The sequence below is a fragment of the Azolla caroliniana genome, unplaced genomic scaffold (assembly GCF_043228905.1).
Source record: "Azolla caroliniana isolate FFs.n. ecotype wild unplaced genomic scaffold, voAzoCaro1.0.p SCAF_11, whole genome shotgun sequence".
Classification (NCBI taxonomy): Eukaryota; Viridiplantae; Streptophyta; class Polypodiopsida; order Salviniales; family Salviniaceae; genus Azolla; species Azolla caroliniana.
This window is the reverse complement of record NW_028230446.1, coordinates 8188402-8212189: the sequence shown is the minus strand read 5'-3', so window position 1 is coordinate 8212189 and position 23788 is coordinate 8188402. Positions and strand designations below refer to the sequence as shown.

At 44.7% G+C, this 23788-nt stretch overlaps 1 protein-coding gene across 1 annotated transcript; it reads right to left on the bottom strand.

The window, feature by feature from the left end:
- Window positions 1-4912: 4912 nt before the first annotated feature.
- LOC147857693 (uncharacterized) lies at window positions 4913-19675 on the bottom strand. The gene is made up of 9 exons (XM_087327918.1): window positions 19571-19675; window positions 19409-19478; window positions 19146-19286; window positions 18542-18732; window positions 18288-18372; window positions 18158-18214; window positions 16586-16681; window positions 5401-5471; window positions 4913-5322 (listed from the first exon to the last, which is right to left on the bottom strand). Exons 1-9 carry the CDS (start codon window positions 19660-19662, stop codon window positions 5019-5021), a joined length of 1107 nt encoding a protein of 368 aa, XP_087184044.1. The 5' UTR covers window positions 19663-19675; the 3' UTR covers window positions 4913-5018.
- Between the last annotated feature and the right edge of the window lie 4113 nt (window positions 19676-23788).

The window sequence follows — 23788 nt, the reverse complement described above, 5'->3', positions numbered from 1 at the left end:
CCGCTTGCTCCCATGTTGCCTAGTCGGCATTCTTTGAGTCGGGCTTGTTTTCGAGTGCACCGTTAATGTAGCTCCAATACCCTTGGCCGACAAGGTATTTGGTCATCTTGTACTCCCAAGATGAATAATTGCTCCGGTCTAGCTTTTCGCTAGGGAGCGAGCTACCCATTTGTGTGTTCATGTTGATTGTGTCTTCTCTTCTTTTGTTTTTCTTCCTTTGATCACTTGTACGTGCTACGTAGCGGCACTACGGTAGCGAATGGCCGGAATTTGTCGTCGGCATTTCGAACACACAATTACGAAGAGTTGGGTGGGTTTAGTGGATTTTCTAAACCACACGCTCTAATACCATGTTAATAATTAGGTAATTAAGCAAGGGTTAATTAGTACCTAATTATGTGATTAAGTTAAGCACGGAAGATTATGTGATATGTGTGTATGTGTGTAAGAGGAAGAGAGAGAGAGAGAGAGAGAGAGAGAGATACGCTTATGAACAACACAAGATGGGGGATGAGTAACTATGTTAAATTAGCATTAGCATCATCAAATACAAAAATACCCAAAATGAGGTATATATACATCTCGTGCACAAAGGTGCACATGTGTGAGTAGAATATAGGTACTAATGTGTAAGTCCTATATTAAATGTACTTAGGAGTGGATGATCTAGAATATCCCACTTAAGTACAAGGTCCTATTTAAGGCGTTATAGTCAATACTTCTAACTAGATTCTATCTAGGTAACTACAAAGTTACATGGTTGACTAACTAACTAAACTAAGTTGAGCTTGATCTCTCAACACTCCTTCTATCGTCCCTCATGGGCCATGACATTGTCGACAAGATTCTCTTCCTCCTCTTGTCATGTCGCTGGCATATACCCTTTTCACTTTGGCCCAATTTTCGGTGGGCCATTCGCACCATCATCATCCTCGAAGACCTAGAGCTTGAACAACTCGATGTCAAGACAGTCTTCCTACACGGAGATCTCGACAAAGACATGTACATGTCTCAACCGGAAGGCTTCAGGGCGACAAGGGAGCAAGATCAACTCGCCGCGCCATGAATGTGCTACCAAAAATTTGATACCTATATATGGTAGCTTGGTTATGGCCGATTGGACTCTAACCCATGTATGTATTATATCTTGCAACTAGCCAACGAGTCCTGGATCTATCTGATCCTATATGTCGAAGACATGCTCATCTCCGGCAACAATCGAGCTCAAATCAAAAAGTTGAAACAGAACCGTCTTGAGAAATTCACAATGAAGGAGCTTGCACAAGCCTGACACATATTGGGCATTCGAATAGGAGCGAAATCGGATGGCAGTCCGACTACATCCGGAAGGTGCTGAGGCAATTCAACATGGAGAACACGAAGCCGGCACCAACTCCGCGTCCAACATCATATCAACTATCGGGCAGAGACTCTCCTTCGACGGAAGAGGAGAGAGAGCTCATAAGTAGAATATCCTACGCATCAGCCATAAGAAGTATTATGTACACAATGGTGACGACCCAACCCGACCCGACCTTGCATATGTCTTAGGGGTCGTCGGCCGGTACATGTCCAATCCCGGACGAAAGCATTGGGAAGTTGTGAAGAACATCTTTAGGTACCTATGAGGAGTTGAAGATCCACAGCTAACATTCACATCAGATAATCTGACCAAAGTTGAAGGCTACATGGATTCTGACTATGTCGGCAATCAAGATAATCGGAAATCCACATTTGGGTACGTATTCACCTATGGTGGCGGAGCCATATCCTGGAGGTCAAAGCTTCAAGAATGCACAACACTCTCGACAAAAAAGGACGACTATATAGTCGTTTTGGAGATAGTCAAGGACGCGATCTGGCTCCACCGATAGTCAATCAATTTTTCAGCAAAAAGCCAAATCGACCATTCGGCGTTGACCGGGCATTGTGACTCACAAAGCACAATACACCTCATCCGGAATCTGGTTTATCATGCAAGAAAAAAGCATATTAAGGTACGGTACCATCACATCTGGAAGCTCATAATAGAGAAAAACCTCGAAGTTCGAAATATAAACATCAAGGTGAATATCGCCAACAGCCTAACGAAGCCACTCTAGAACAACACTTCGGAGCACTAAGAGAGCATATGGGACTACAAGTGACGACCAGCAAAGAGCCAAATAAACAGATGCAACAGGTAACTCAAAAACTGGCCAAGCCAACAAAGGCAAAGGCAAAGAAGCTGGAAAGCCAAGAGGCTAAGGACGTAACAGTGTGCGAGGAAGTCGACTAGAAAGGAGACGATCGAGGGGCAAGTGAAGCCAAAGACCGATCAAGGATCCAGCGAGGAGCACAGGAGTGAGTGCAAGTGGAGAACCAAAGGACGACTAGAGGCCAAAAGCAGGAATCAAACTCGATCCGATCCGGAGAGCCAGTCTGAACGATACCGGATCCGAATAGCAGCTGAATTAGGCTAAATTCAGATTTAACCTTTGTTGATTCGGCCGTAAGCCGGCCTACTTGTAATTATGCAATTGTACTTTGAGATTCAAATTGTAATCTAGGTTTACGGGGAAGATAACCCCAACAAATTGTATACCAATATAGAGTAGTCCTTTTACGAGGGAGTCTGTTGGCATAAAAGGCCAACTCTACCCATTTGTATCTCGTGTGAACACACGAACTAGTTAGGGCTTAACTATTTAAAGCCTAGCTAAGTCATTGGAACTTATGGTGAGAGAGTTTTGGAAGGAACAACAGAGTTTATTTTTGAGCTAACTTTCTATGTAACTGTTTCTCGGTGTCATCCTCTTGATTTTATTTACAGTGCACATATCTACTCACTAGTTTACTATGTTGTTTACTTGACACTAACCTACATGTCCTCATCACCCCAACCCAAAATCCCATTGAATTATGCCAATTAATAATAGCACCTGAAGCATCACAAAAATCATGGATCACAATTTGTGCATTACAAAGATTTTTGTCATCTCCTAAAACATACAAAGCTATCTCATCTGCAAATTCATAGTCTCACACAGCCTCCTCCACACTTGGCCATTGTATACCCTTAATATATAAAATATTTCTATTCACGAATAACAATTGGTGATGGTTCGGTTTGGTTCGAGAGGGTCAAAACCAAACCAGTTTGAAACCGAACCGAACTATTCAAAAAATTCAAACCGGTAAAACCACGGTTTTGTGGTTCGGTTTCGGTTTTAGGTTAGGTCAAATTTAAATTTTAAAATTTTAAAAATATTAAAATTTAAATATTTCATTATTTAAATTTTCAAAATTTTAAAGATTTTCTAAAAATGTGAGAATAAGGCATGAAAATGAAAAGATTGTTTACAAACAATTTTTTTAATTTTTTTTAAATTTAAAAACAATAAAAAATAGAAAACCATTTAAACCGTGGTTTCTAACTATTGAAACCGACCCGAACCGTTTAAACCATTAAGGCGTGGTTTCGCGGTTCGGTTCGGTTCAAACGAAACCATTGCCGATTGTTATTCACGAATGCACTAAAGGTGTCTCCTACAAATAGAAATAAATATGGAGCCAAATGACATCCTTGTCTCACTAATCTAGTAATCGGGAAATTACTACCTAGTTCTCCAACAAGAACTTGACTATATGTTGAATTATATAATACATAAACAACCTTTACCTAGACAACTAGAGAACCTAGGCAATCCATAACCTCATATAAAAATTTACAATCGAATCTGTCATAAGCTTTCACAAAATCCAAAAGCAATATTGTTAGATCTTGTTTTGTTTCTCGTACTATTGCTACCATCTCCGAAAACACAAAGATATTATCATTTATGCATTGTATGCGGAAGAAAAGGCTACAAACATGTAGCTAATAACTTAGCATAAACTTTATATACTGTATTTAAAATAGTTATAGGCCTCCATTTGTTAATATCATCACCATACCATCTGGCTTTGGAATCAAATAAACCATTCCTTCATTCCATTCAGCAAATATACTTCCCTTCTTCGTCGCAAGAAATCTACGAGGGCATTAGGCTTACCATGAGATCATCTTGACTTGTCCAAGGGGGCCAAAATCGATAATTGGTCTACTTTTGTTATATTATAAATAGCACTTGCTATAATTTCAGGTTTATTCTTGTTTTTTAAATAGGTTTAAATGTACAAGAAATGGGAGCATACTACCTTAAATGTTCCACCTTCAATGGAGGATATGGTACGAGGTCAAAAACCTCATAATGACATTGTTACCTTCTTCATCACAAAAAATCTTATGAGAGCATTTGGGCTTACCATGAGATCAGCTTGACATGTCCATGGTGGGAAAATGTCAATAATTAATCTACTTTCCTTAAATGGCCCACCTTCATTGGCTGACAAGCAAGGTGCACGCCTCAAGGTCAAAAACATGATAATGACATTGTTAGGTTCTACATGAAGATGTATTGGGTCTCCCACGACAGCTCCCCTAATGGCAAATGAATGTCAATCATAAGGCTTGCAAATACAGAGTGATTAAAATATGGGATTATAGTATCATACAAAGGATTTTTCAATTGATTCCCCATGAAAGCAGCAAGACTGCTACTTAAGACTAGAACTGTATCTAGGTGGAAATACGCATAACCTAGGAGCAGCTGATACAATTACTAATCAGGATCAACTATCTAATCAAGCATTCTCCAATAATATCTTTTTTATAGGTCTTACCACAAGGTGCTGTGTCATATACAAATCATGACCCAAATCTCAAGGACAATCTAGTATTCCTTGAGCTCATGAGCAATGAAGATGCAAACCTTCACGCACCGCACATCAGTTAAAATCACTTGGGAAGTCATGATACATGGTCATAAATCCATAGAAACAGATACACATGAAAAACATTAATACAAATGCAAGAAAGCAGACTGACAAATAAGGAGCATCATGATCAAATTTCAATAGCCAAATAAAATTTAACCAGATAACTATATTATAGGAGAACTCTGTTGATAAAATCCAAAAATTCTAAAATCCATGGATCACTTGCGCTTGAGTTTATGCAGACAGATTCTAGACCTGTCAATGTCGGTTAGCTGAGGCAAAAGAACAGGCGGTCTCATAGATTCTGGTATATCCTCGACAACAAGCCCGCTTAAATGTGCCAATGATATGAACATGTTTAATGTCTCTACGTTCCTAATAACTGTTGCAATGAAAGCAATAGGCATTGACTCAGAAACTCCTGATGGATCTCCATCTTGTCTGTGCTTCAAAAGAAACCATGACAACAATCGGATAAGATGAGGTACACAGACAGGATTATAAATAACATCAGCACCAATTCTGCAAGAGATAATTTAACTTTCAGTAAGCCATACAGATCCAGAAAATATGAAGAGAACTTGGTAAACAATGACACACATTATATCTGCATCAAAGCTCTTGACTTCATCCTCTGTTGCTGTCTCCCACACAAGTTCCCTGAATTCAACCTACAATCAAGACAAATAAATGCACACCTAAACAAACCTTCAAAGGGCCAAAAAAGATCAATCAAATTTAAAATGCAAGTTGTGTTACTATTGTGTCTTTACGTCATGTTTATGAATGAAGGCACACAAGACTAAGGGCTAGGCGTATAGGAGACAAAAAAGGAGGCAATCTTGGTGGAAACACCTGGCCAAATCACCTTCCTAACCAGCTTATTTATTCTATTAGCATTTACTTTCTTTTTGTATTCTTACTTTGCCTTTGGTAATAAATGAAGGCATGCCATGTGAACGTGACTCCTGAACTTTTTGCATTCTAGCATACGTGAATATCTCTCATAAACTGTGTCCAGAACTGGCGACTACTTTGGCACAATGTTTAATAATGACTTCAATAGGCCCTCTATGGCAATAGATGCCTGTCAGTTTTATTCAATAGTATCTCACCTACCTTTGGTGCCCTTGAAAGATGAATATGCACATATAGTTCCAAGAACTGCAAAGTAAGTTGTGGTTGATTGATACACTAATAAAACCGACTCTTCTCTATGGAATAGAAACTTGATGAAGCAGCCTTCATAGGGCATATATTTGGACAGATTAAGAGGGATCTTTACTCTCACTAATTGCCCACATGATAAGGAGAAATACATGAGTACCCACGATATAATGTAGGTGGAAATTTGCACAATCCCAATAATGGCCAAGTCAATATTCCTATCAGTGCAGTATCCACGGGACTTGGGAGATCTCAAAGCAAAAATACTCAAAGATTGACACTTATGTCATTAAACCAGCTGTTTAAACATGGAGATAATTATTGTTGGATGCTAAAATGAAAGAATGGTTCCAATCAAGTGACATAAATATAAATGCACTCCCCCCATCCAATATAGCTTGGATTGTCCACAATAATCAGAAGGGGTTACGATGACCTTCATTTGTTGCGTAGTTATACCACATCCATTAGATCACAAACATGATTGTTACATGCATAACCATAACTGCTCATGAGATAGGTTTTCCGTAGTTTTTCCTAAGCTTATGATGAGTACACATGTCACCATAATTTATCCCATGGTAAGTCGTATCGTAGTATTCTATACACGAGGATAAAGTATGAGGGTTAATTAAGAGTGTAACGAAGGGAGGATTACTTTTAATCCTAGGAATTGAGACAACCCATAAGGGCCAAGAGTGAACTTGCTTGGGGGCCTTAGGTCTGGCTATAAATATGAGGCCTTGGTACCCTCATTAGACACCTATTCAACTAAGTTGAGACTGTAATCTTGTGGTGAACTTATCCCGTGGTAAGTTGTATCGTAGTATTCTATACACGAGGATAAAGTGCGAGGGTTAATTAAGAGTGTAAAGAAGGGAGGATTACTTTTAATCCTCTAGGAATTGAGACAACCCATAAGGGCCAAGAGTGAACTTGCCTGGGGGCCTTAGGTCTGGCTATAAATATGAGGTCTTGCTACCCTCATTAGACACCTTTTTCAACTACGTTGAGACTGTAATCTTGTGGTGAACAAAATCTTGTGGCAACGGTGCCAATACTAGGTACGATTCAATGCCATGGCGGTGGTATGGGACACCGAGGCATGGGACGCCAATCATGGCTCGAGTCCATCTCAATTCCTTCACTCAGGGGTGGTCGGGTGGATGGACACCCTTCTTTCTCTCTCTTTCTCTTATCTACCTATCATTTATTTCTTTATTTCATGCTTACATTAGGAATAATCTCTAACAGTGTGGGTTAATTCTGAGAGGAAAGATGAGTGCCAAACCACCTGACCACCCCCTAGCAACGACGTTGTCATGGAGAAAACCGTCCCTAAGAGGAATCGGTGAATAGCGTGACCCGACCCTTACACGCGGGCACATGTTTTGATGTATTGTACATAGTTAGGTACAGGTCGGCGATGTGAATATCCTAGGTAGCACGTATGCATTAGGTAGGGATCGAGGAGTATCTCTATCCAAAAGGACAGAGAATAAAAGTGATGTAACAGACTGTAACGTCTCTCTCTCATTGGGCTATAAAAGGAGAGGAAAGGGGACTGAGTGAGGGGGGCGTGGTGGAGGACGAAGTGCTGTTGGACTGGGACCGAGCTCTTCTCCTCTGTCTTTCATCGTTCTCTGCAGGTTTTAGGAGGCTGCCACTGCTTCGTGGAAAGTCCGAGTGCTTCCAGCAGAGGCTCCATCTCGCGTTGTCTGTGTGCGTTGTGTGAGTTGGTGTCAACGCGTTGACGCTTACCGGCTAGCCAGCTGTAATCTTGATCATAACTATATATTTGCCTTATTCGTTGTTTGATCTTCATTGTGAATTCTCTATGTATTTATTTGTGTGCACGGCTCGGCCGTGGTTTCATGTCGCTCCACCCTCTGTTCGGGTATTCCCCGGTTCAGGGCCCCCACGGTCCCGCCTTGGTTTCTCCTGCACGTGCAGAATAACAAGACATTATTTGGTGAACCCGACGTGAAACAAGGCGGTAGAGGAATCGAAAGATGAGGGGATCGGAGCTTGCCGAAGCCATGGCTTTTGCTGTTGATTGGATAGTGAGTGCACGTGAGGGTACAGGCGCCCTCGACAGGGCCATCAAAGCGATTGTTGGTACAATAGGCCGGTTCGGTGGGAAGGACGCCACAAGCTATCTGGAGGCCTACCGAGCCGAAATGGTAATCAGGGACATTCTAGAGGACAGGCGGCTGGCCGGATTCCCTCGGGTGGCAATGTCGGGCATCCATACGGACGTGCTCGAGGTGCGGGTTGAGTGCCGGACCTGGGAAGAATTCAAAGGTCAACTCCTGGAGAAGTACAGGCTTGATGACGCGCATCGGCTATCGAAGCGGGACTTCATGGAATGGGTGGAGACACCCGAAAAGGGGAGAAACACGTCGGTGCTCCTCCGGGAGTTTGAGGAACGCTTTGCACAGCTCTCGACACTGGACAAGACCATACTAGATACGAACCGGGTTCCGTTGTTCGTAAAGGCTGTGGACGTGTGGGACCGGGAGCAAGTGGGTCTCTTGCTGGAGACAGACGACGGCCTAACGACCGATTGGGCCGTGGTGAAAAGAGCAAGTGGGTCTCTTGCTGGAGACAGACGACGGCCTGACGACCGATTGGGCCGTGGTGAAAAGAGTGTGCGGCCATTTCGACCGACGGCGTGAGTGGGGCGACAAGGGCTCATCAGGGGCGGGATCTGTTGCGGCAAGAAAGCTCGAGGGACCCCGCCGGTGCTAAGGGAGGAAACCCAAGATTGGCTCGAGATAGGCTCAACATCGACCAGTGTGGTCAAAGGCCCGTCCGGAGGAGCGGCTCTAGAAGAGCTGACGCAGATGGTACGAGACCTCCAAATTGCACAGGCAAGGAGGGACGGCGGCGAGCGGCCTCACGACTGAAGGCCTCCGGCTGGGCATCGGTGCTTGTGTGACGCGGTCGGTCACATCCGAAAGGACTACGAGGATTTCGCGGAAGCGCTCAGGGCTACGTGGTGTACTTGTGGAACAGGCAGGTGCATGCTAGTGAGCCCCGGAGAGCCCTGGAGTTGAACATCGGATGCAGAGGAATGAAGCGGCTGATGGACGAAGCGGCGGCGCGCCATGCGGAGACCATCCACTACTCGACATCAGCAGGAATCTGAGTCGAGAGTGACAAAGGCCGGAGGACGAAGGACTCCGGGTTCTGGCCGTTGGTGCTAGAAGGCCTCGCCAGCATGCATCTGAGGAAGGAGGAAGCAGACCACGCGGAAAGGCGGGTCCGGGAGGTCACCGGGTGGGACAACCCGGTCAGCGCGCCATGCGGAGACCATCCACTACTCGGTGTTGGCAAGAATCCGGGTCGGGAGTGACGAAGGCCGGAGGACGAAGGACTCCGGGTTCTGGCCGTTGGTGCTAGAAGGCCTCGCCAGCATGCATCTGAGGAAGGAGGAAGCAGACCACGCGGAAAGGCGGGTCCGGGAGGTCACCGGGTGGGACAACCCGGTCGGCGCGCCATGCGGAGACCATCCACTACTCGGTGTTGGCAGGAATCCGGGTCGGGAGTGACGAAGGCCGGAGGACGAAGGACTCCGGGTTCTGGCCGTTGGTGCTAGAAGGCCTCGCCGGCATGCGGCTGAGGAAGGAGGAAGCGAACCGCGCGGAAAGGCGGGTCCGGGAGGTCACCGGGTGGGACGACTCGGTCGAGGAAAAGACCAACTTCGTTGAAGCCGCGTGCCAGAACTACAAGGTTCTGGTAGAGGACAAGCGTGCGGGAAAAGCCGGAGGGGCCAGACCCTCGCAGCGGTACGAGACCCGGTTCGGGTCAAAGAAGAATGACGTTGATACCACCGGCGCACCAAACAAGACAAAGAAGGCCGGTTATCGGCTGAGCACCGAGATAGAAAGGACGACGAATCTGCAAAAGGTCCTAGAGGAACGAATCCTCGACAGCAAGGTGGAACTGTCGTTAAGGGAAGTGCTCGGGATCGCCAAGGAGTTCCACGACTCCATCGTGGACTTGGTGAAGAGGAAACGGCTTTCGACGAAGCCGGAGCCAAAGCCGGAGAAGCCGGTGGAGGTGCGAACGACGCACCTGGAAGATATGGCCCTGGAGGACGAGTTGGCAAAAAGCCACTATTCGAGGCTGCATTGGGCTAGAGCCACTACAGAGACCCCCGTTCGGATCGGAGACGTCCAGGAGCTGGTGGTAGCGTTGGTAGACCACAATTCGGAGATCAACCTGATGTCTATGGACTTCTACAAGAAGGGCAAGTGGCCGATCAACACCACGCACAGGCGGAAAGTACGAGCGGCGACGCGCGCCACGGAGGATCTACACGGGACCTGCCCAAATGTACGGGTCAAAATCGGTGATGTCGAGATTGACCAGCACTTCTTCGTGCAGGAGACATTCTCGCACCCGCTGATACTCAGAGAATCATACATTACGGCAACATGCATGGAGATGAAGGTGCTGGATAACGGTTCAACTTATGTACGCGTGAAGAGCCAAGATGGGCGACACTCCGTCCAATTTCTGACGATGCGACTGAACCACGAGCGCAACCGCGAGACCCTCGGCGGCGAAAGCCGAGGGAATTTTTAGAGAGGGCTATCAAGGCGTGGGGCCGCAGTAGTCCGAACACCCTGGAAAAATCCCAAACGTGTACCATAGGAAGGAAACCCTGTACTATAGATAGGAAATTTTGGTTCTCCGACAACGGAGGTTGTACGATACCCGACATTAGCGGTCGGGAGAAGAAACGGACGGTGGAACATCTCAGGGCCTGCGGAGTCCTAGGCCCCAATGATGAGATTGGTGGAGCCGTGGAGGCGGTCTCTTTCAACGACACCTTGGGGGACTTAAAGAAGGTGTTCGAAGAAGGCCCCAACGAAGACCGGACCATTCCGGTTAGTTTGGAAATGATGTACGAAGTCATCGCCGACTTCGGGGAGAGGGTCGAGTTGGATCAGACGGTCCATGTGCATACGAAGTACAAGACTGCGGACCGGAAGGTGAGGCCAGTCGCGGCACCCTTGCCGGAGGGCAACGAGTTACGGATGAAAGGGGTCGCGTCGAACCCAAGTCTACGAGATCCGGCCGGCATAGGACACTGGTTCACCAACATAACGCTACGGGAGCGCAAGGTTGGTGGGGGTGGCTTTCTACTGCCGGCGCAGGAGGAACGGTTTCAAAGAATGCTCGGGAGGCACGGGAAGGTCTTCGCATTCTCGTCGGAAGAGATCAGGTGCGTAGACCCGACAGTTGTTGAGCCGATGGTTATCTTCACGGTACCACATGTGTCGTGGAATCTCAAACCAATTCCAATACCCAGAGCTCACATCCCGAAGCTGATGGAACTGTTGAAGCAGAAGGTGGAGATGGGCATCCTCGAACCGTCAAGTGCCCCATACTCGAATCGGTGGTTTACCGTGCCAAAGAAGAACGGCACGTTGCGCTTTATTCAGGACTTGCAGCCGGTCAACAGGGTGACCATTTGGAACGTAGGAATCGGACCGACCATTGACAAGTTCACGAAGGCCTTCAACGGAAGGTCGATTTACTCAATTGGGGATCTGTACTCGGGGTACGACCAATTCCAACTAGCCGTAGAGAGCAAGGATATTACGACAATGCGGACTCCTCTCGACCTAGTGCGGATGTGTACCCTTCCGCAAGGGGGAACAAACTCGGTAGCGCACATGGTGAATCCGATGAATAAGGTGCTAAGGGACTGCATCCCGGACATCACCATGCCGTTTTTGGATGACATTCCGATCAAGGGAAGTCCGGTGGAGGATAAGGACAAAACAATCGGATCGGACGGGTGTCAAAAATTCGTCTCGGATCACATCGGAGACTGCGAGAAGGTGCTACAAAAGCTGGAAGGCACGCAGCTCACCTTCTCCGGGGAGAAATCGGGTTTCGGACAATCGAAAATCATGATCGTTGGACACCTGTGTGGGCCTTATGGCCGGAAACCGTCTCCGACTAAGGTGGAAGCTATCTCCGCAATGAAGGGAGACTACAGGGCAGTTATAGAAGTTCGGAGGTTCTTGGGAGCTTGCGCCTTCTACCACATCTGGATCCCACATTACACCCATATCGCGGAACCACTCTACGGGTTGTTGAAAAAAGGGCGCAAGTTCAAGTGGGGCGGGGAGCATGTAGAGTCCGTCCGGAAAATGAAAGAAGCGCTTGCCGCAGCACTAACACTTCCAAAAGCGGTCTACGGTAAACATGTTCTGATTCATGTAACCGTAGACACGAGTCCGACTAGAATCGGATGGCTGATCAACCAGGAGGATGAGAATGGCACGAGGTTCCCCATCCGGTTCGGCGAGCGACAGCAAGGATACGCCCAAGTTAAACGCGAACTCTGGGGTATCGTTTCGGCGGTCAAGGCCGACAAAGACTACCTAATAGGGACAGAGGTAATAATAGAGACGGACTGCCTACCGATTCTCGGTATGGTTTCCGGATGCGCGGTGCCGAACCTGGCAATGCTCAGGTGGATAGCGTACATGAAGTCCCTGAATCCGGAGATACGGCACATCTCCGGGAAGGACAACACCATGGCCGACATGCTTTCGAGGTTCGAGAACGAGGTTTGATGACAAGGGCGGCTTGGTTTCAAACGACGAAGAAGTTGGCGTGGACTTCTTCGAGATAGCTTACGTGACGACAAGAAAGGGGGGCACTCCGGTGCTTAACGAGTTCGACGAGAGCAAGTACGACGGGGAGTGGCTCCAGATCAGTGGGTTCCTGAAAACGATGACGCCGGACGCGGGGTGGACAAAGGAAAAGGCTAACCAGATCCGAAAGAAAGCGTACCGATTCTTCCTACGGGACAGAAGCATATGGAAGCACCCGAAGAAGCGAGACGGCGTCCCACTCCGGGTAGTGGCGAGAAAGGAGGAACAGGAAGCATTGCTGACGGCGTACCACGAGAGTCCTTGGGCCAGACATCGGGGGACATGGGCCACGTTCGAGAAGCTACAGGAGAAGTACTTGTGGTTGGGACTATACCGAGACGGCATCGGTTCGTAACGACTTGCGAAAGCTGTCAGATGCATTCCATAGTCCGACATTGAGACGAACTACATCTGACTTACCCGCCGACCATCCACTTCAAGTGGATCGTGGATCTGGTGACGATGTTGATGGGTGTAGGGCAGATGCGATACCTGGTGCTAGCATGAGAGAACCTAACGAACCAGGAGGAGGGCCGAGCGTTACCGAACAAGACGACCGCGGCCATGTGCCGGTTCGTGATCGAAGAGGTGATATGTCGATACGGGTGCATAGGGAAGATCGTAGCAGATCGTGGAGACCTGCATCCGCGAAAGCTATCAGATGCATTCCATAGTCCGACATCGAGACAAACTGCATCCGACTTACCCGCCGACCATCCACTTCGAGTGGATCGTGGATCTAGTGACGATGTCGATAGGTGTAGGGCAGATGCGATACCTGGTGCTAGCACGAGAGGACCTGACGAACTAAGAGGAGGGCCGAGCGTTACCGAACAAGACGACCGCGGCTGTGTGCCGGTTCGTGATCGAAGAGGTGGTATGTCGGTATGGGTGCGTAGGGAAGATCGTAGCGGACCGTGGAGAACTAGATGCACAAGAGGCCGAAGAGTTGTTTGATCGGTTAGGGGTTAAACTCTCGCTCACCACGGCGTACAATCCGGAGGCAAACGAGAAGGTGGAACGCAAACACGGGCCAATCGTAAAGGCGTTGGTACGAGCATGTGAAGGCCAAGTCGAGAATTGGTCGCGGCTCCTACCTTAACGCGTTGTGGGCAAACCGAACTACGCACAGTTCGATAACCGGGTTCATGCCGGTAGAGCTGATGTACGGGCAAAAACCGATCATGCCGATGGAGCGAACGATCTCCTCATGGGCCGCGGTGGACTGGAGAGACGAGATGAGCCGGGAGGAGCTGTTAGCAGCGCGAATCCGACAGCTCGAGCGAAGACCAGAGGACGTGGAACAAGCAACGGCGAAGCTGCATGCGGAAAGGACAAAGAACAAGGGGCGATTCGACCAAACTCACCGATTACAACCGAAGAAAACCGAGGAAAGCGATTGGGTTCTGGTCTACGACAGCAGCCTCGACAACCAGCACAAGGCGATGCGGAAATTTGCGAGGTGGTTTGGGCCTTACGCGGTGACAAGCGCCAATGACAACGGCACCTACCATCTCGCAGAGCTCAACGGAACGAGAATAGCTGTGCCGGTGGCCAGGAAGAGGAACAAGGCGTTCAAGAAGTGGCACGAGGACTAACCGAACCCAGAGGACATGGATAGCGACGGCGACCAGTTCAGAGCGGATGGCGATCCAGAGAACGAAAGATAAGCGCGGGCCGGTCTTCTCCAGCAAAGGGCTATTCTGGTGCATACCAGTGGATGCGCGGTTAGGTGGGGGCAGATGTCGTGGAGAAAACCATCCTACGAGGAATCGGTGAATAGTGTGCGTGACCCGACCCTTACACGCGGGCACATGTTTTGATGTATTGTACATAGTTAGGTACAAGTCGGCGATGTGAATATCCTAGGTAGCGCGTATGCATTAGGTAGGGAATCGAGGAGTATCTCTATCCAAAAGGACAGGGAATAAAAGTGATGTAACAGACTGTAACGTCTCTCTCCTTGGGCTATAAAAGGAGAGGAAAGGGGACAGAGTGAGGGGGGCGTGGTGGAGGACGAAGTGTTGTCGGACTAGGACCGAGCTCTTCTCTGTCTTTCATCGTTCTCTGCAGGTTTTGGGAGGCTGCCACTGCTTCGTGGAAAGCCCGAGTGCTTCTAGCAGAGGCTCCATCTCGCGTTGTCTGTGGGCGTTGTGTTAGTTGGTGTCAAAGCGTTAACGCTTACCGGCTAACCAGCTGTAATCTTGATCATAACTATATATTTGCCTTATTCGTTGTTCGATATTCGTTGTGAGTTCTCTATGTATTTGTGTGCGCGGCTCGGTCGTGGTTTCGTGTCGCTCCTCCCTCTGTTCGGTTATTCCCCGGTTCAAGGCCCCCACAGTCCCACCTTGGTTTCTCCTGCGCATGCAGAATAACACGACAACGTGATAATTGATCATGAGATAGGTTTTACGTAGTTTTTTCCTAATCTTACGATGAGTATGTGTAAGTTAATTCTGAAAGGAAAGAGGGGTGCCAAACCTCATGACCACCCCCTAGAAACGACGTGAGAGGGACCTGAACCTCCTCGATTAGAATAGTTCTTTATATTGATGTATTATTTTAGCCACGAGCCTCAAGGTGGTGCAAACATTCACCGTCATGAGTTATACATTGTATAAACTACAAGATATGCAAACATATGTTTCATATTGCACGAGACAAGTTACTATTACTTAGTATAGAGCATGATTTTATGCCAACAAGCATTGGCAACCTCGTGTATTTAACCTTAGACAAATAGTATTTATACTTTAAACTCTTAAAACCTTATCTACGGGTAAGTGCACTAAATTAGCCTCATAAGTTTGTAGACCTTTTATAGTTCTCAACTATAATGGTATACTTGCCTAATTGATCAATCTTTTAGTTGGAAAAGCACATCAAACACATTTCCCTCGAATAGTCATTGGAAAAGCATAACCATAACTGATCATGAGCCAGGTTTTCTATAGATTTTCCTAATCTTATGATGAGTACCAATGGGTTAATTCTGAAAGGAACGAGGCTATGAATTGTAATATTCAATTCTATGGTGTGGGATAACTATTAAGTACGAACACATCAGAACCTAAGGTTTCTACCTATGTAACGAGGTTACCTACCTTCTTATCCAAGGAGCCTTGACTTATGTCTCACTTATGTTGAGACTACGACAATGTGACTATGGCTCTTGTGAACTAAGCACGTGCGATCCTCGCAAGACCCAAGGTACAACTCACATCAACCCTCAATGGTATGGGACATCGAGGAGGTCTGGGTCCATCTCACGTCATTGCTAGGGGGTGGTTGAGTGGTTTAGCACCCCTCTTTCCTTTCTTTAGTCTACAATTCATTATGTTTTGATTAATTAATTAGTTAGACTCTAACAATGATCCCACCACCCTTGTCACTAACAAATAAAGGCCACTATCACTAGACAACGAAGAGACCTTCCTCACTTCAGAGACCTCTCCATCTTTGATCGGTCCTTGTTGAAGACCTTTCAAAGGCAAAAGTTTCAGTCCATCTAAGTTGAGGACATTAAGTGCTTACCTGTCAAGATTCTCAGATTTCTCAAGCAATTCTCATTTAGTTATATTATTTTGTTCTTTTAATCCCAAAGATGAGACAACATTCTAACATAGAATCTTTCAATTGGCCTCATAGGTCATGTTGGCCCCTTAAAAAACGTTAATATATATTTGTGTAATTGTGCCAGACGATGCTGACACACTAGAACAACTTGCACTATATGACCTTTTCAATTGTTTGCAAACATTTTCATGCTTGTTAGCACTCATAAAACATGGAAAATTCATATATTGCTCAAACATTGAGAAATTCATTCTGGAACTACCATCTAGGAAAATCATATGGTTGATAATTAGATATATAGATTAATTAGCAAGCTTTTCTAGTTTTCAATCATTCATGTAGATAAGGTAGCTTACTTTAGCATTTTGGTGCTCATTCTTAAGTATGCCGTTTATCAAGAAATTATGCTTCAAATTCGCCATTGCAGATGGATTACCATCTGTTGCAATGACCTGCAAATGCATCCAACAAGAACAACAAAGCCTATGAATAAGCCAAATAATAATACATATATTGTATACTATATAAAGAAGCTTTTTTATGACCAACTTCAAATGGTGACATACAAAGACAACAATACGCAAGATTCATTTTCTCTCCATATAATCTTTTTATAAACATTCTGGAAGAAATAGTCAACAAGCAAGTGTTCAAGCCACCTTACATAATTTACACAAGGATGAAGAATGTAATTAGATAAACATTACTGAGCAGTACATAGGAAAGTGCAAAACGATAGTTTCTACGTTGGTGTTTTAAGAGGTACAAAAGAGATAATGATTATAGATCTTAGAATGTTTTACTTATCTGATTCGACCTTCTATTTTTCTATTACTAACAATTTGGCATGTAACATTCAATCTAGGCATATGGTCATTCCACCCAACAGATTTTATTTTCGTGTCTGTATGGAGTCTGCCAATCGTATTTTAGAGTACATGTGCATGTAAGCTGTTCATGACTATTTATTTATGCTATAATTTGTCGCTTGGGATTTTGGGTATAATGACCTTAAGTTTACAGACATATGATCGGCATACCACAAGGAAAAAGAGCATCAGAAGTCCCTAATGGTAGACATTCATGTGTTTTATGTATATGAAAAACTTTGGGGACATTCAGACTAATTGGACCGTTCATAAACAAACAGAAATCAGTTTCTCTCCACTGTAGATCCATTGAAACAATATTAAGACAGGATTTTCCCCTCTAGCCTCCGAGGCTGAAAGTTGAATAAAGTTCAACTGCCCCTAAGTAATGTCCACGAGTCCTAGTAGCATGATCTAAAACTTCGTGGCAAGCATCTGTTAAGAATGAAGTTATCATATCAGAGGTTGAAGTCTGGAAATGGATACATTACCATCCATACACAGTGATGTTGTCTCTCTAGTCGTAAGACTCCATGACATGATGTATAGAGATATTTCCATCATGTCATGGAGTCTTAGGACTAGAGAGACGACATCAATATTTCCATCATGTCATGGAGTCATCCAAATACGTACTTCAGTTACTTAATTGATAGCTCCTGCCCACCAAAATGCAAGATTATAGAGATCATTTTGTTAGATGGAATTTGCATGGTTCGTATAGGAAAAGGTCTAGAAAGACGTGCATCTGTTAGAGAGCAGTTCTGAGATCAGAGTCTGGAGTCTGGAAATGGACAGGTTACCATCCATACAACAAGATGTTATCTCTCTACTCCTAAGACTCCATGACATGAGAGAAATCAAGCTTCTGGGAAAATATTTCATCAAAATACACATTTAAGTTACTTGACAATGACTCCTGGATACCAAAATGCAAGAGAACAGAGACCATTTTGCAGATGAAATTAGAATGGTTCATATGGAAGCACTTCTAGAAAGACATACTCCATGCAGCAAAAAGATATGGAAGAAAAGAAGATTTCTAAGGCTTGAGTAAACCTTTGACGCTTTTAGCTGAGCCAAGCAAAGACTGCTCAAACCAGCACCTGTACCAACCTGCACGCACTTCCACCATTTCACCATGGAATATTGTTTATTGACAAAATAGAAGGTAATGACATAAGCATACCTCTAAACAACATTGTCCTGTGAAAATGTGGGGATTAGCCAGCAAAAACTCTGATAGAAAGAGACCTGCTGGCCAAACATAGCATCTAATGCCAATATAAGTACTTCATTGTCACATGTAATGAGAAGCTAAAGGAAAACAAGATATAAAGTAAGGTACTCGAAAGTGTCCTTTTGAATTTATGATTTATGAATTAACAATGCCACCTTCTGTATGATGTCATTAGCATTGATAGGAAAGATGAGAATATGTACCCAGTGCTTCCTTCCAGCATGTTTGATGAAACTCTTAGAGTCAGGATCATGTCCGTGAACTTGGATGCATCTTCACTGCCTAAACAACCAGATAGTTTAGTGATTAGGTCCTCCGAAATCAAGTAAAGATATGACTTGTAACATCTATCGGCATGGTTGCTAGGAGTTCCCATTTCCTCCCCCCGATATTTCTGCACAATAAAGTTAAACAAATATGAATAATATCGACCAACTCATGTTGAATAATCGAAACCCCAAAATCTGCATTAATATAACATTGTAAAACAAAGAATGAATTTTCACAGTTAGAAGCAACAGACAGACTAAACTGGGGATCAAAACCATATTTATACATGAAAGGCATAAGGAAAACGAAAGATGATATTACGCATTTATTAAAACATTTGACAACATCCCACAAAAGGTTTGTTAAGTAAGATGATAAACAGATATATCTTCCTAGAACTTAAATATTACAAGAAAATATCAAAGAGTCGTGCACTTAGTATGATATGTTGCAACAATAAGTAAAAATGCCACATATAGAAACCCATATACTTTTGAAGGATAATAAACGGGGGGAAGGAAGGAAGGAAGCGTTTACCTCATGTGAGTTGAGAGAGGAGGAGACCTGCTCCTGGTACAGGACATCCATGACTTCTTCACCCTCACCTTCTGCTGCCAGAATCACATGCTTCAACAGATTGTGGACATACGCTTTACTTGGAGGAAATTTCCTGGCAATCTGAAAATAAATTCCCAACTTGATTTAACGGCTATAACTAAAACTGTTATGAGTCATGTTGATCATTCTTATGACAGAGAGAGAGAGAGAGAGAGAGAGAGAGAGAGAAAAGTTAGACTTACAGAATGATTGAGGCAGGAGTCATATAGAAATGCCTGAACTTTCTGGGTAATATGACCGTTTCCAGAAGCTCTGCATTTATATATCGATGTCACTATGAGTCAAGTTAAGGATTAGTTTCCCAGGGAAATAAAAAGAGAAAAAGGGCATGGATATGAGTTTACCTTGCTAAGCAGAGCACGCGCTTAGGAGGCTCCATGGCTAGAATGGAGGCCATTAACATTAACAACGCATGCTCAGCTCCATCGTCCATCATCAGGATTTGAGCTTCCCCGTACACACAATTTCTTTCCTAGGTGATTGTGATACATACATACATATATATATATATTATATATATATATACATCTCTCTCTCTCTCTCTCTCTCTCTCTCTCTCTCTCTCTCAACACTTCTTGCACTTCTCTCACTTAGGTTTTATTACACAACCAATATATCTAGATACATTCTTATCAAATGCACTAAGGGTTGCCATTGGACAACTTAGAATATCATCTCACCAACTCGAGATTGAGAATGGTCAGGCTAATAGAGTCCCTAGCGAAGAAAGGCTATGTAGGTTGCGCCATATAGAGATAGAGGATGAGTATCACTTCACGTGCAAGTGCCCAACTTATGCCGAGATACGAGTGGAATACCAAGACATATTAGGACCCTCTCCCACCCTCTCCAAACTATTAGATACCCCAAATGTAAAGAGACTAGGTAGATATATCTTAGAGCTAAAACAACATAGGGAGAATAAATTACAAAGTGTTAACCATAACCCTTTTACTATTCATCAACTTGTAACTAGTGTAATTTTTCAGGAACAAGGGGAGATGATGAATGTGGATACACTTACGCCACTCAGCCTCTCTCTTAAGGGAGTCAAAACGCAAAGAACAACCAAACGCCCTCGGATATTGGGCTTCAAAACAAGTCGACACGGAGTAGATGACGGGAACCCAACGTTCCTTATGCGCAACGCTCGGCCGCAACCGAGCTTAGAATGATACACAGAAAACGGGAAATAAAACGCGACACAAAGAAGGAGAGAATACGCAGGAGGTTTACGTGGAAAACCCCAAAATAGGGGAAAAACCACGGCAGCCCACAGGTTGCAAACTGTCACTATGTAGGAATATACAACAGTGAGTTCACTGAGGCACCGACCTCGTGCTCACAAATCTTCGCCACAGGCGGCGGTTACAACAGAGGCAACAACCTCTTTCTCTCTCTCTGTCTCTCTATGTACAGTTACGCACACCAATCTCGTGCAAAACAGAAAATGACAACCACACAAACAAAAGTTTGCCCTAAGTCATATTTATACTAATATGACTTTTCGGCTATTTACAAATATAGCCTCAATGGGCTCTCAGAAACATATTTATGAATATGTCTCTTCCTCCGGTTCTCACCGGGTCTGCGTCATCCGGCTCTCCGTAGCCGGGTGCTCCTCATCCGGTTCTCACCGAGCCTGTATCATCCGGCTCTCCGTAGCCGGGTACTCCTCTTCCGGTTCTCACCGGGCCTGTATCATCCGGCTCTCCGTAGCCAGGTACTCCTCATCTGGTTCATACCGGGTCTGCGCCATCCGGCTCTCCGTAGCCGGGTACTCCTCTTCCGGTTCTCACCGGGCCTGTATCATCCGGCTCTCCGTAGCCGGGTACTCCTCATCCGGTTCATACCGGGTCTGCGCCATCCGGCTCTCCGTAGCCGGGTACTCCTCTTCCGGTTCTCACCGGGCCTGTATCATCCGGCTCTCCGTAGCCGGGTACTCCTCATCCGGTTCATACCGGGTCTGCGCCATCCGGCTCTCCGTAGCCGGGTACTCCTCATCCGGTTCTCACCGGGCCTATCGGCCTCGGCCGAGTTTGTTCGTCGGCACTGTTCTTCTCCCTTCCCATCCGGAGGGACCTGTCTCCCAACAGTAGAAAGGATTAAGAAGATAAGGGAACGTGAGCTACGTTGACTAGAAGTTATGGTTGGGGTACCTTTTACATTGGAGCCACGGGCCAAATCCACATCCAAACCCTTTGACCTCCCGCTTCTCTTCGAGAGACTTGGATGGAAAGGAAATTAGGCCTAGTATAACATCATTTTCATTGCAAAACATGCTTGTTATTTTATTTTACTAGAACTATTTAGCTTAAAACTCTATTTTTATTTTTTACTTTCGATGAATGGGTAAATATCCCATTTTGTAAACCATTTGCCTCATGGGCCAATTTTGGCCTTAGAAGGCATTAATATATCTTTCTCTCTCTTTCTCTCTCTCCCTCTCTCTCCCTCTCTCCCTCTCTCTTTGGTGAAAACACACAATTATATTAATAAATGTGTGTGAAAAACACTACTTACAATACGTGTGACAATGGAGTATGGTCACACACTAACCACACTACACTACATGGGTAGGGGAGCATGTTGAATTGCCAATAGGCAAGACGAACACTCCACCGAGGAAAGAATTTCCACTTGTTCCAATAAAGAAAATTGCCACATTAGTACTCCCTTCAACTTTCGTAGATATGCTTTCACTCCATGTCTACCATCGAATACAAAAGCGTTGCGTATGTTCCAATTATGACGCAATCCCCAATATCTCAGAAATAGGAAAACAATCTCCATCTCTGATTTTGGGTCAGCCTGTGTAAATTGTGCAAACACCCATTGTCTAGGTGTCAAATAACTCCGTGATAAAACTTGACAAATTTGAGAAATGTAACTCCAAATTTGACAAGCAATTGGACATTGTATAAATCGATGAGTACTATCTTCTATCTGAACTGTGCAAAAGAAGCAGGTACCCGTTGTTAGTCCACGATGCTTTAAAGCTAATCCCAAAGGCAATCCTCCGATCAAAACTCTCTAAATGAATACCTTTGCAACAAGTGGCAATTTAGAATGCCAACTACGTTGTAAGATCTACCACCACCCATGATCATATTTGTGTATTTTCCATTCTTCTTCAGCCTTAGATAATAACCATCCAAGAGACTCAACGGAACAATGATACAAAAGATTAGTAGTCATTTGTAACAATGGTGTTTGACCCCTTAAACTCCAATCAATCCACGGTTGTTCTCCTGTTTGTAGAGGTAAGGGACCTTGCATCAATGCAATATTCTGTAGTTGTTGCCAAATAAACCCATAATTAGGCGGGATGCATAATAATTGTCGTGCTTCAGTAAACTCCAAAATTCTTTGAGATGGAACCTCAACTATATCTCCCACCTCTTTGACCCCCAAACGAAACAAACGATTAAATTGAGAACACAATCTCTCCTTTCCTGGCCAACATAATAACCGAGAAGACACAAGTAACTCTTTGCATACACATAACAAGAGTGCTTCTTGCCATGAGGTAACTAAGTGTTGAACACATGAAGAACCTAGAATCCTAAATGAAATACATCCATTCAGTAATTGCCACCATGAAGCCTTAATCATTGTCCTCCCATTTGTTAAACCCTTGTTCTCAATGAAATATCGAACAATAGATATCCATGGTTGTGAGTTTGAACACATGTCTTGTAATAATGAAAATCTACGAGCCATCATATGCATAGATAAGTTCAATGTTCCAACCCCCCCCAATCGCTTAGGGGTTGCTAGATGATTCCAAGCAATCCATGTGATTCCCATCTTATCCCTCTTCTTCCACAACAAATATCGAAGAGGTTGCAAAACAGAATTCAACGCCTTCTTTGTCCATGGCAATAATGGCAAGTAATATAGTATCATGGGTTCCATAATACATTGTACAACCTTCAAGCGAACATGAAATGGCCAAGATTGTGACTTCCAATACATGAACTTATCCTTCAACTTACTAGACATCCATTCAATCAATTGACCATTTGTAACATTCATTCCTAATGGATAGCCCAAGTGTCGAAAAATAGAGCCTTTCTTCACCACGGATCCTTGCCATCCTGAACATTCCAAATCCCTTTCAGTGCATGATATGAGACTAGACTTCCTCCAATTAATATGTAATCCGGAAGCCAATGCAAACTAATTCCATACAAGCATCCCCTTCTCAAGATTCTCCCATGAGGCTTGTAAAAACATGAAAGAATCATCCACCAAAGCTTGTGCTACTATTTGCCCTCCGGACGGAAGGTGTAAACCCACAATGTCACCATTTATTGCAAGTCTTGATAACATCACTAACAAAGGATGAGTAACAATAGCAAACAACAATGGGCTAAGAGGGCATCCTTGACGAACGGATCTTGTGAGGGCAATATCTGATGTAACTCCCCCATTAAGCATTACTCGATACACTGCATCTTGTCCTAATAAAAATATGAGGCGAGACATACGAGGTCCAAAACCCATTGTATGCATTAACCCAGAAACAAAAGACCAATTAACATGATCATAAGCTTTCT